Source organism: Anabrus simplex, chromosome 1 (assembly GCF_040414725.1).
Source record: "Anabrus simplex isolate iqAnaSimp1 chromosome 1, ASM4041472v1, whole genome shotgun sequence".
Lineage (NCBI taxonomy): Eukaryota > Metazoa > Arthropoda > Insecta > Orthoptera > Tettigoniidae > Anabrus > Anabrus simplex.
This window is the reverse complement of record NC_090265.1, coordinates 1226584852-1226599063: the sequence shown is the minus strand read 5'-3', so window position 1 is coordinate 1226599063 and position 14212 is coordinate 1226584852. Positions and strand designations below refer to the sequence as shown.

Below are 14212 nucleotides of genomic sequence, written 5' to 3'. Positions count from 1 at the left end.
TATATCTGCAGTATAACTAACTCAGAAATGTAAATTGTTACAGACTAAAAATTGGTATTTGGAATCTCCCGTAAAGGTAAAGAAACACAGATCATTCATTTTCGGGAAATCCACTTAAGGGGAACTGAGAAAGGGGGTTAATTTTTAAATTGAGAATATCTGCAGAACATCTCATAAACTTAATACTTTACAGACGTGAAATTTGGTATTTTTAATTAGTTTGAAAATAGAGAAACATGTATTTTTTAAAAACACTTAGAGATGGAGTAAGAAGGACTGAAGATGGGATTGAATTCTTTTTATTAGGATAGTGATATCTCAAAAACTGAAGATGTTACACAGGTGAAAATTGGTATTTGGAATCTCCTTTAAAAATTAAGACACACGTATTTCTTTGTTTTTCAGAAAATCCACTTAAGGGGGTGAAGGAATTGAAAAATTAGTTGAATTCATTGTATGACGATACGTATATCTCAAAAAATGAAGATGTTACAGACGTGAGGACCTGTTTTTGGGATTTCCTTTAAAAAGAAAGAAACAAGTATTTTGTTGTTTTCGTAAAATCTACTTAAGGGGTGAAGAGAATTGAAAAAGCGGGTGAATTTTTAAAATGAGTTCCGGTAGCCTATATCTACAGTATATGTCAAAAAAGTGTAACATGTTACAGACATGGAAATTGGTGATTGGAATCTTCTTCAAAAATAACGGAACAAGTATTTTTGTTTTGTTTTCCGAAATCCACTTAGGTGAGGTGAGGATGGGGAAGTGCAGATACAAGGGTTCAATTATTTTTACGGGGATACTTAAATCTCAAAAACTGAAGATGTTACAGACACGGAAATAGGTATTTGGAATCCCTTTTAAAAACAAATAAACATGTATTTTTGTTTGTTTTCGACTTGAGAGAAAACTGTTTCCCATATGTACAGTTCTATGTCGTATGGTTATCTTAGCCCCCAAAGGGCAATATCACAAACGTGATTTACTAAGAGTTTACGGGGTAAATAGAACTCAATTTTTCAGCAAGCGTCTAGTCTTTAGGAGTTTTCCGATAATGTCTTAGTACAGTACCGAGGAACGATTACTTTTAACAAATTACGACATCCATGCGAGCGAAGCCGCGGCTAACTGCTAGTAGTGAATAATCCGTTTGTTTACGCTATACAGTTTGACAATACATTGAATATTATCTACCTGCTGTAATTAAATTTAGATTTGTTATTCATAGGTTTTGCATTTTATTCTACGGGGCCCGAATGTTTATTTTGGCCCGTGCCACATTCGTTACGCCCCTGGTGTGATCGGTGCTGTAGTTCAGTTAAGGAATGCAACCTTCGAAATCCTCTCAATCAGTATTGTTAAGCAAATACGTAAATGAATATAGTAGTAATACTTTCAATGAGGACGGCAAAGTCTTATGTTGTTGGTGTATGAAAAGAAAACAATTGACATTGTGCATCACATTAATTCAACGTGGCGTGAGGAGAGGGTTAAAAATAAATCTAAATCAGCAACTAATTACAAACCGTATAGGTGAACAACCGAGTTCAAGTGATGCATTTTTCAAAGATTTTTGTTTAGCATCGCCAGTCCCGCAGTGTAGGGGTGGTGGGACTGCCTTTTACGCAGATGTTGCTGGTTCGAATCGCAACCAGATCGGGGATTTTTACATGGATCTCAGGAATGGTTCGAGGTCAACTCAGCCTACATGATTACTGAGGAGTTATCTGACGACGAGACACAGGACCGGTATAGAAAGCAACGAATAACGGCCGAGAGGATTCGTCATGCCGACCAAACGATGTCTCGTAATCTGCAGGCCTTTGTAATGAGCAGTGGTCACTTGATAGGCCAAGGCCTTTGTGCGATGTATCAGGATAGTGCGTGTGTAGTGCAGTATTTCGTGCTATGAAAGCAGGTATAAGACTATTTCTTATTAATAAACCTGACCAAATAGATCATTCCACAGTTTCAGAATATTTCCATGACTTGTTAACTTTATTTTGGCCAGAAGGGGTACGGTATGACATTGTATTGTTATTTCTCAGTGATACTATCCATACATTGTTAAATCGGGAGCTGTATTAAAGGTTTTTATTTACTCAGAATTACCTCACCTGACCTGCATGGCTTGCTCACAGCAAGCTGAAGACCGTATTTATAAGGGCGTCAATAAGAAATTTTTAAAATATCTTTAACTCCTTCCAAATTTGCCTTTACCTCCTTAGTTAGTTTTAACTCGGCGGGAATCATGGTTGCAGGTTGTGTGATGTTACGCGGAATATTTCAATGAATTGCAAACGTTTTTGTATCCCTTAAATGCATAAGATGGAGTCAGCGTTTCCAGAACCCAGGAATATTTTGCTAAAAACGTCATACAAGTAAAGGCACAGTATATCCATAAACGTTTTCTCCAACATTCCTACTGTTATAACACAGTTGGAAGCTAGAAATAATAGGCGATATTTCAGGAACATTGTCTTTAGAAACACACGATGTAGTAAACATTGCGTTTGACAAGCTTCGTGAGCGATTACTGAAAAGTAATTCCAGTTATAAAACAGTGCGTCGAATTTGTAAAAACTTTGTGATAAAGAAACTGATTTTGAAAAGGAATTTGCATGCGCCGGTGACGTCATGAAACGTTGAAGAAAAAGTCACTTTCACAGTGCAGATTAATCTTCACTGATATCTGCAGAAGCTTCATGCAATAAAATCTCAGAATGCCCTTCCTTATACACTGTAACAGCAATTAATAAGAAATCTACGAAACAGATAATTTATAAGATTTCGTATAATTCTTATTGGTCATATTTTTCCTTTTCCATGCATATTTGTTTGCATATTTTACTACTTCATTACTCTTGGAAATCCGTTTTTAATTATCATCATCATCATCATCATCACGATAATCATCACACTGGAAATATGTGCTCGGTAATGTCAAGAGTGACAAGATATTTTAGATTTTTTAAAGGCTCACTTGTGTCACTTGTGGCGTCTTGGTATTATATGTTGCTGAAAGCTGTGGAGTGCTGTGTTTCAGACTTTCCATAATTTATGTTCTGGAACAGCAAGCGTGTGTTGCTCAAGTGAATGTGTCTTTAAACCAAGTGTTAGAGTCAGTGAACACAGCGTTATAAAGGTACAGTATCTGTGTGATATAATAAGTGCCAATTATGAGAATATGCAAGTCGTGTTGATACAGAGACAGTGAAGGGTACTCATCTACGTGTATTTGCATTGTTCAAAGGACTGACTGAAAATGGTAGCTTGATCCTCGCTTTTGGTTTCCTCACTGTTTTTGTTATTGTTGTTGTTGTTGTAAATATGGAGTCTTCCAGCGGTAGTTGGTGAGTGTATTTTATGTATATATTTGTGTGTTGATGAGGTGCTCATGCACGGATGTTATTTATAATATAGTTAGTTATTTTTTAATCAGTGGAGTTATTGATGAACCTAGGTGTAGTTTCTACCTATTTAGTCGTTTTCAGAAGGTTAGGCGAGGCCTGAAGCAGATGTACCAGTACGCAGATATGTGCACGCCCTGGGATAGAAAGAATAATCATGCTCTATCAAAATTGGAGGGATCAATTCTGGTGAACTCTGGCGCCCATACTACGGACATTTCTAAATATTACTTTGATTAATTTATTCAATTTTAATTATGTTAGTAATTTTTCAGTTGTTTATTCAGATATTTTGAATGAGATTACAATTTACGCCCAAGCGTGAAGCAACCGTATTACATTATTAATATTTGATTATTTTAATCATATTGCAATGATAGTGAATTATTACTTAAATATATTGCAATATGGAGCTCTAAAACCAAACCAAACCAAACCCCATGGCACTACAGCCCTTGAAGGGCCTTGGCCTACCAAGCGACTGCTGCTGAGCCCGAAGGCCTGCAGATTACGAGGTGCCGTGTGGTCAGCACGACGAATTCTCTCGGCCGTTATTCTTGGCTTTCTAGACCGGGGCCGCTATCTCACCGTCAGATAGCTCCTCAATTCTAATCACGTAGGCTGAGTGGACCTCGAACCAGCCCGCAGGTGCAGGTAAAAATCCCTGACCTGGCCTGGAATCGAACCCGGGGCCTCCGGGTAAGAGGCAGGCACGCTACCCCTACACAACGGGGCCCGCAATATGGAGCTCTACCTAGGATAAAATCTTATTCTGAATAAGGCACAAACACCAGTCCCTGATCCAGAGGAAATAACCGATGAAGGTTAAAATCCCCGACCCGTCCGAAGCCCATTGGCCCAAAGACCAGCATGTTACCCAGTTAGTATTACATTTTTCTATTTGTTGGATACAGTCTGTACACATTTTTTTCAATATTACATTGTACAACATTGTAATTAAATGTTCAACATCTATCACAACGGTATTGAGAAATTGATATCCTTTATAATGTATAGATTGTTAAATATTTAGAAAAAGTGTAAAAGAATGTTTGATTTTCTTCGTCTCGAGAATGAGGAGGATAAACAAGAGAGCTGGCAACCAGAGTTACAGAAAGCATTCATGTATTTACACTCATAATCACCTGACAACGCTGAAATGTCCCTTAAGAATTTATAATGTTCAGATTAGTTTACAGTTTCGTCAGTGATCAATATTTATGCCGGTGATCATCATTTTGACAAGTAATAATGTAGGCTTGTGTTTCAAAATCTTTGGTAATATGTTAGTGAACAAATAGAAGCCATCGTCGCCAAAAGAAGTTTATGTTTCGGTGCGACGAAAATCAAATAGCAAAAAAGGTTAGAATTTATGTGCTCATTAATAGGACACTTGCTGGGCAAGGTATTAATATAAGCATGCATTTTTACAGATCCGAGGACAAACAATTTGTTCCTGATTCCGTCACCCTTTCCTGGATTGGCACTCGTTGCATCCTATGTCTACATAACGAAGTTTCTTGGTCCGAGGCTGATGATGGACAGAAAACCATTTGAATTGAAGAAGATTATTCAACTGTATAATGTAGTGCAGATCATTGCTAATGTTTACATATTTGCGCAGGTAAAACCCTTATTTTATATAAGTATAATATCAATATTATTGTATGGAAAGTCCACGAGGGTGATATTGTTCTACTTCTCATGTATGACTGCAATTTTTGTCACATATTTATAAAATAATATTCTTCTGCATATAGTGGCGATCCATTACCGGATGCTGGCGATCTACAGGGAAATTTTTGGTTTTGTTCACTGCAGTTTAAGGTAATTCTGTCGGTAAAATATTGAAACCAATCTTCATATTTTTTTTGTCAGCTTATCCGAGGCCTTCCGCGGTCACGAATGCCAGCTACTTTCCATTTAAATATTGACTGAAGGAATCGAAACCTCTCAGATATTTAATTTTACTTCAATAATTTTAGATCCTTCCTGAATCTTCCTACTGCTTCATTCTTTTTTGTGTGGTTTCTCCAGGGAATTCATAATATTCGTTTGTAGAACATCACTTTTTGAAATAGTTTCAGACAGTGTCTATGTTTTTACACCGTTTAGCAAGAGTTAGAAGACGGAGCATTTCACCTACTGAAACTTAGTCTGGGTGTTCAAATGGTGACTTTTCAGACTAGAACTAATCTTGACAAAGGCGTTTCGTGCCAGTTCTATTCTATTAATTTCGACGGATTGGTCCAAATCAGCTCCCTACGTAGTAAAATTTCTTCACTCGCTCATTTTCTGTTCCATTTAGAGATAATGTTTCTGAAACATTATATTGTTTACTAATAATCTTAAGTTTTGTCTTTTCAAATTGATTTTTGAACCATACGTCCATAAGATTTTGTAGACCTTCCAAGGAATCGAAAAATGCAACTATATAATCTGCGTACCTGATATTTTTAAGATGCTCCCAACTGGAGACAAAATTCATCCTTGTCGGAAATCAAACTGGACGGTAATCTTCGTTGAGTGGACTCCTTCAACACTTGTCAGCTGTTTGCCACTAGTATAATAACTTCATCATATGCATATCCCTATCATCAATAGCATGTATATCCACATCATTATTTCCAGTTTCTTTCAGGATGATTATCAAATAATAGAGTTTCCCATTTACAAAACGTATGTTCATGTAAGTCCGCCTCTGTGGTGTAGTGGTTAGCGTGATTAGCTGCCACCCCCGGAGGTCCGGGTTCGATTCCCGGCTCTGCCACGAAATTTGAAAAGTGGTACGAGGGCTGGAACGGGGTCCACTCAGCCTCGGGAGGTCAACTGAGTAGAGGTGGGTTCGATTCCCACCTCAGCCATCCTGGAAGTGGTTTTCCGTGGTTTCCCACTTCTCCTCCAGGCGAATGCCGGGATGGTACCTAACTTAAGGCCATGACCGCTTCCTTCCCTCTTCCTTGCCTATCCCTTCCAATCTTCCCATCCCTCCACAAGGCCCCTGTTCAGCATAGCAGGTGAGGCCGCCTGGGCGAGGTACTGGTCATACTCCCCAGTTGTATCCCCCGACCAAGAGTCTGAAGCCCCAGGACACTGCCCCTGAGGCGGTAGAGGTGGGATCCCTAGCTAAGTCCGAGGGAAAAACCGAACCTGGAGGGTAAACAGATGATAATGATGATGATGTTCATGTAAACATAATGCATATATACGTATATATACACAGGTATGTGCGTGTGTTTGCTTTCGTGCAATGCTCTTTTCGAAATGAATTGGGAGAGTAGCTTAAAGGAATTATTTCGGAATACTGGAATAATTTGAACATAACATTTCAGCTGTAAGGAGGAAAATAACATAGTTTACTCCTTTAAAAAAATTGAAACTAAAAATGATTTATTCGAATAGGTCGCTATGAAACGGTGTGCGAGTTCAGTACTCAGCTTGAAGGCTGGGTGGATCCCCCAAGAGCTCCACTATCGACTGTCATAGATGGCCTAGGAGTCAATGATCAGGCGTACAAGAGAAATGAAGAGTGAGTTTCTTGTTGCTTTCCTCACCGAGTCACAAAACTGCTATTTCAAATCAGTCTTCCACCCCTACTGAAATGTTCACACCGATTCTATAGACGACATTTTCACACCATTCATAACAGGGACCGACTGCATAAGGAATAGTACTACCAGCATCGCTCATACTTCAGTCACTGTCATAATGTCAAAACCAAGGATGGGATTCACGAGGGATGTATTTGTGTTTGAACGCTCCGAATTGCATAAATAAGAAAGGTATCAATAATAATTAACATATAATTAATTTCTTTAGGGTTTTGTCTGGTAATTTTCAACATTGCGACCAAAACGTTACTAACCGTAAATAATTGAAGTTACTCGTTTGATGAAATGCGTAATTTTACCCGGAAAAGAACCATACGGCCGCTTTTAGTGACCGTAATTGAACGTTTGTAACAATTTTGTTCTTGAAATTCGGAGCGTTCTGAAAACACACACTTCCCTCCTCAGACAGGTCAATGAAAGTAGCAAATTTGTTCTAGGCCATACCAGAAGAAATAGTGAACTGTAAACACCAACTCTCAATAGTAAATGCATGTATAACTGCAATAGGACAGCAAAATTGTGTAGTAAATAATAAAAACAGTATTATGTCAGTATTTTTTTCTTCCCCACTATGCAGATACTGTCTTCTTTCATCATCATCATCATAATCTGTTTACCCTCCAGGTTCGGTTTTTCCCTCGGACTTAGCGAGGGATCCCACCTCTACCGCCTCAAGGGCAGTGTCCTGGAGCTTCAGACTCTTGGTCGGGGATACAACTGGGGAGTATGACCAGTACCTCGCCCAGGCGGCCTCACCTGCTATGCTGAACAGGAGCCTTGTGGAGGGATGGGAAGATTGGAAGGGATAGGCAAGGAAGAGGGAAGGAAGCGGCCGTGGCCTTAAGTTAGGTACCATCCCGGCATTCGCCTGGAGAAGTGGGAAACCACGGAAAACCACTTCCAGGATGGCTGAGGTGGGAATCGAACCCACCTCTACTCAGTTGACCTCCCGAGGCTGAGTGGACCCCGTTCCAGCCCTCGTACCACTTTTCAAATTTCGTGGCAGAGCCGGGAATCGAACCCGGGCCTCCGGGGGTGGCAGCTAATCACGCTAACCACTACACCACAGAGGAGGACACTGTCTTCTTTACAGACTCAAATATGCACGAAAAATGACACATTGCGGTACAGTAGCTACTTTACGGACTCTTTCTATTAGAGATTGTCTCTGATTGGTTGAATTTCAGTTCACATTAATGTAAACACGGATTGTCATAGAAAATATGAATCAGCGGACACCAAACTTAACCTTGATTGAGTGTTTATCCGCCTCATTTCAGCACTGTGATTCCATACCCATGTACACAAAAAATGGCATCTTTGCATTCCCATCTCAAGTAATCTGGCGCAAGATTTGAATCCATTTCCGAAATTTAAATATCGCATGGATCACAATATATCATGAATACAGGAGCGGAGGACAATGTTCTTGACTCTGATAGCTTAGTGGACGGTTCACTGCTTCAAATAAAACAAAATTTGAAGTTTTGTTACAACATAACTCCATGTACACACGTCTTATATCTCTCATAGCAACACACAGACAAGAAAACATAAAGTTACATCTTGTATCAAACATGGATGAATTGGGTGGTGATGTGTCAAAATTATGTGATAAATGGTATATTGTAAAGTAAATAAATTAACCACCGTATGGAATAACATATTGTACACAGCAGCCACTGAAGTGATAAGTTTACCTTACTCGTTTCCAAATTCCTCACTCATAACCAGAGCCCGGATTTTTATGCAGTAATAGGTTAGAATGCAAACTTACTGAAGCGAGTAACAAGTAGAGTCTACCCACACGACGGCAGTGCTATGAGGTTTGCATAAATATTAGGGATTCGGCCCATTAGAACCCCCTAGAATTAATGTTAGTTCCACTACATTACGTTAGAGCAGGCTAGTCGACATTAGTGTCGTGCAAAACACGCTCTATGCTCGGTTCATATTTGGCGAGTATGGCTATGACCGAACCTCGCTTCTCTCAGGCGAGGCGAGCTATGTTCGTTCGAATTGCCCCTTCATACTCGCTCCTTCACGCGCTGTCACAGGCACAGGTAGAAGTGCTCGCTTCCCCTCGTTCTTGTTTAGCCGTACTCTGCTGTCTGTCTCGCGCACCTGTATCTATCGAAACATTCGCTTTTCCCTCATTGGTGGACATACGACTGGGCATGTAACTGTCAATAGATAAACTCGTATTTTTACACTGTGATTCTACAATTATACTTAACTCGGACGGCTTCGTATATATAGGTAAGCAATACTGGAAAATAATGTAGTAAATATCGCTCCTGTCGGAGAAGTGATTAATGAATTTCACGTGCTGCCACGTGTATTCCTCCTGGCTAGCATATTTTACTGCTTTTATACGAAAACTAAATACACATTATTAATGCATAAGGTATATATTTCACTACTAACTATACCAAAGACATTTTATATCAACTGTTCAAGTTAACAAATAAAGTTAAATATAAACCTCAAAAGTAATTTAAAAATCCTCTTTGTTCAAGGTTTTCTATGGCTAGTGCACAAACTCTAGCTGCGAACTGGGAATTAATTACAAACTAATTACTTATTCTTCGTTTATACCTCCGGATTCCCGGGATTTGCTCTATGTAAACAAGGGATTCCCTATATCTGGAAATACCACATTGCTTGCAACGTCAGTAAAGCAAGCAAGGCCATCCTTCCTAATCAGCAAGCTTCGCTTCGAACATGCCCTGTCAACGAATTGGAGCAGACTCGGGCATTTTAGCTTACACGCTCCACTCATGCGTGATATTGGTTGCATATGCAGTAAGGCACATGATGTTCTGTCTTGGTTACCCGTCTCAAGTTCGAACAATGCACGACACTAGTCGACATTTCCTACTAACAAAAATATTTAATACCAACATTATTTAGTAGGAAATGTCGACTAGCCCGCTCTAACGTAATGTAGTGGGAGTAACAAAAATTCTATGGGTTTCTAATGGGCAAAACCCCTAATGTTGATGCAAACCTCATAGCATTACCGTCGTGCGAGTAGGCCTTACTTATTACTCGCTTCAGTAAGTTCGCATTCTAACCTATTACTGTATAAACCAGGGCCTCTCAAACGCCCAAACTCTCACGCGTGCAGATAGAGGCGCAAGAGCTCCGTGCACTGTGCATCGCTGCCGCTCGGCATGGCTCGGATGAACGCTTCGTATCTGGGCTACTCGGCTAAGCTCGGCTCAACTCGCCTATACTCGGCTCAAGTCAGCCCGGATTTGGAGCGCTACGGCGCAAGTGGGGCAGAGGGAGACAGGCGGAGCGAGCGAGACAGGCGTGAGGAAAGAGAGAGTAAGCGCTATTGCTCCAAATCGAGGAGTGGGGGGTCTGCACTCTGTTCAACCAAGCCAAGTCGTCTCTTGCACCGTGCACAGTGCATGCACCACGCGCATGCACCCTGAGAGGCCCTGGTATAAACATTCGGGCCCTACTCAAAACGTAAAACATCACTTTCTGTTGCTGTTGTATAAATAGCTATTACGTCTTACTTGGATGTTTCGTTTTCATTAGCACAATAATCAACACAAGCAATACAAGAAGAGTATTACTTTGTACGAGCTATGTTTCAATCGCTATGTTGATCACTGAATACACTGGAATAATCTGCTTCTTAAAACACAGTATCATATTTCCTACAGATATCCGATGGACATAACACTTCTTGCATATGTACCTAATATTTCAGTCATTTCTATCACAGATAGAGCATGTCTAGCAACGTTATTTCTGTCTTTGTCACTATAGGTGGTACTGAGGGCCAATATGGCGTAAGAACACAATATGTTTTGCAGATGGGCTACTCAGCATAGAGATAACAGTAACGTACAACTTATACTAATGAATTGCATCTGCCTGTCGTATGTTTCAACTATGAATGGATATGTGTTTTTTGTTTCAGTGTCTGAGGCTAGGTTGGGCTGGCACTTACAGCTGGACCTGTGAACCCGTCGATTATTCCAACACGCCTACCGCACTTGAGGTAAACAATTTCAAGCACTCACATGTTCGTAAGTCACGGGTATTGGTGGGGACAAGACGGGTTGTGTTAATAAAAAATCTGCGAGGTGTTACTTACCTTCGCTTGTATGACAGGATTGATGGAAAACTTCTAAATGGATAGACTGAAGAAATAAAATTATTTTCCTATTTCCTACAGCCTTTCTCTGTAAGTAAAAAGGAATAGTTGCTTTCGAATAGGGTGGGATGAGTAGCTCAGCGAGTAGATGGGCTGGCAGGTTCGATTCCCGGTCAGCTCGGGTTTTTTTCTACTACTTGTTCTCCATCTTATCCCAGTTCAGGGGTCGGCTGCAACAATGAGTCTCCTTCACTTTTGTCTACCTTTTGCTTCCTCTTCACGAAACCCTTTCTCCTTCAGGTCATCAACAAGCCTGTCCCTCCATCTCAAGTTGCTCAAATACGCTAGCCTCATGTCGACAGGTTTACCGGCAAGTTAAACAACTCGTATGGGACAAAATTAAGACACGTCAGAGTCTCCGAAGAACGTTAAGGTAGTTGGTGTGACTTAAAACAATTGTTCTTCTTTCTTCTTCTTCTTCTTCTTCTTCTTTTCCTACCGCTTTTCCCACACCTGTGGGGTCGCGGGTGCGATCTGTGTCACACATGTGGATTTGGCCCTGTTTTACGGCCGGATGCCCTTCCTGACGCCAACCCTATATGGAGGGATGTAATCACTATTGCGTGTTTCTGTGGTGGTTGGTAGTGTAGTGTGTTGTGTGAATATGAAGGGGAGAGTGTTGGGACGGACACAAATACCCAGTCCCCGAGCCAGAAGAATTAATCAGAAGCGATTAAAATCCCCGACCCGGCCGGGAATCGAACCCGGGACCCTCTGAACCTAAGGTCAGTACGCTGACCATTCAGCCAACGAGTCGGACGACTTAAAACAATTGTTATTATTACTATTATGTCCTACCGAGCTCGATAGCTGCAGTCGCTTAAGTGCGGCCAGTATCCAGTATTCGGGAGATAGTTGGTTCGAACCCCACTGTCAGCAGCCCTGAAAATGGTTTTTCGTGGTTTCTCATTTTCACACCAGGCAAATGCTGGGACTGTAACTTAATTAAGGCCACGGCCGCTTCCTTCCCACTCCTAGCCCTTCCCTGTCCTATCGTCGCCATAAGACCTATATGTGTCGGTGCGACGTAAAGCTACTAGCAAAAAAATAAATATGTCCGGCTCCATGTCTAAGTGGTTAGCGTGCTGCCCTTTGGTCACAGAGGCCCGGGTTCGAATCCCGGCAGCGTCGGGAATTTTAACCATAATTGGTTAATTCCCCTGGCACGGGGACTGGGTGTATGTACACGTCTTCATCATCATTTCAACCTCATCACTACGCGTAGGTCATCTACTGGAGTCAAATCCAAAGACCTCCCCAGGCCTCTCCGGAGGCCACACGCCATTATTATTATTATTATTATTATTATTATTATTATTATTATTATTATTATTATTATTATTATTACTTTCTTTCCTTCTTCTTCATCGCTAGGGTCACTAAGGACCGGGAAGTCACAACTGTTTTCCTTCTTGCGGGCTCACCAAGTTTTATCCTTTCGGAGTGTGCTTTATTCCATGCATCAGAATGGACATGCTTCAGTCGAGTTGGGACTTCTTCTTGATGAATCTGTCTAAGTTCTTGTTTGAGTAGTTCACGGAGTTCATTGTCTGTTTCTGTGATTCCATATTTTAAAACATCCTTATCGATCTCCACCAACCAAGGAGGAATCGTTTTAAGACTTCTGAAATAGGATAACAAAAGTTTAGTGATTCTTTCAGCTGGCAATCTGAAGCGGTGAGTGTAAAAATGTATCCTTCTTTTTCGGATTACGCTTGATATCATTTCGGTATAGGTGTATATTTCTAAGTTACTTCGGAGACTGTAAACACCATCTTTGAGGGGTGTCGCGATTGCGAACAGTCTTGAATACAGACAGTCGCGATTGCGAACAGTCTTGAATACAGACAGTCGCGATTGCGAACAGTCTTGAATACAGACAGTCGCGATTGCGAACAGTCTTGAATACGGACAGTCGCGATTGCGAACAGTCTTGAATACGGACAGTCGCGATTGCGAACAGTCTTGAATACGGACAGTCGCGATTGCGAACAGTCTTGAATACGGACAGTCGCGATTGCGAACAGTCTTGAATACGGACAGTCGCGATTGCGAACAGTCTTGAATACGGACAGTCGCGATTGCGAACAGTCTTGAATACAGACAGTCGCGATTGCGAACAGTCTTGAATACAGACAGTCGCGATTGCGAACAGTCTTGAATACAGACAGTCGCGATTGCGAACAGTCTTGAATACGGACAGTCGCGATTGCGAACAGTCTTGAATACAGACAGTCGCGATTGCGAACAGTCTTGAATACGGACAGTCGCGATTGCGAACAGTCTTGAATACGGACAGTCGCGATTGCGAACAGTCTTGAATGCGAACTGTCTCGATTGCGAACAGTCTTGAATACGGACAGTCGCGATTGCGAACAGTCTTGAATACGGACAGTCGCGATTGCGAACAGTCTTGAATACGGACAGTCGCGATTGCGAACAGTCTTGAATACGAACAGTCGCGATTGCGAACAGTCTTGAATACGGACAGTCGCGATTGCGAACAGTCTTGAATGCGGACAGTCGCGATTGCGAACAGTCTTGAATACGGACAGTCGCGATTGCGAACAGTCTTGAATACGGACAGTCGCGATTGCGAACAGTCTTGAATACGGACAGTCGCGATTGCGAACAGTCTTGAATACGGACAGTCGCGATTGCGAACAGTCTTGAATACGGACAGTCGCGATTGCGAACAGTCTTGAATACGGACAGTCGCGATTGCGAACAGTCTTGAATGCGAACTGTCTCGATTGCGGACGCACCATTAGCAGTCTCGATGTGCCTATTTCCTACTTATAAGCCTTCGTGAAATAAAACATCTATATTGTACTTTTATTACTAGTGCAAGTGCGTAAAAATTCACTGTTAGCGCTAACCGGGACCGTGTGCCCCCCCTTTTTTTAGAGCACCTCGCTTATTTTCGAGGTAGGCCTGCCGTGTAGTTCCGCACATGAAGTTAACGGCAGGGGGTCGGAAGACCCACGGACGCCCTGAACCCGCACAGTCAACCG

General features: G+C 41.4%; 1 protein-coding gene across 4 annotated transcripts in view; it reads left to right on the top strand.

Annotated features, from left to right (window-relative positions):
* The window catches only part of LOC136858218 (very long chain fatty acid elongase AAEL008004), a 244715-nt gene that overhangs the window by 162355 nt on the left and 68148 nt on the right, over window positions 1-14212 (top strand). For all 4 annotated transcript variants that reach the window (XM_067137604.2, XM_067137601.2, XM_067137605.2 and 1 more), the window contains 2 exons: window positions 4844-5034; window positions 10962-11042. In XM_067137604.2, coding sequence (XP_066993705.2) covers window positions 4844-5034; window positions 10962-11042 — 272 coding nt within the window. The remainder of the gene's footprint in view (window positions 1-4843; window positions 5035-10961; window positions 11043-14212) is intronic.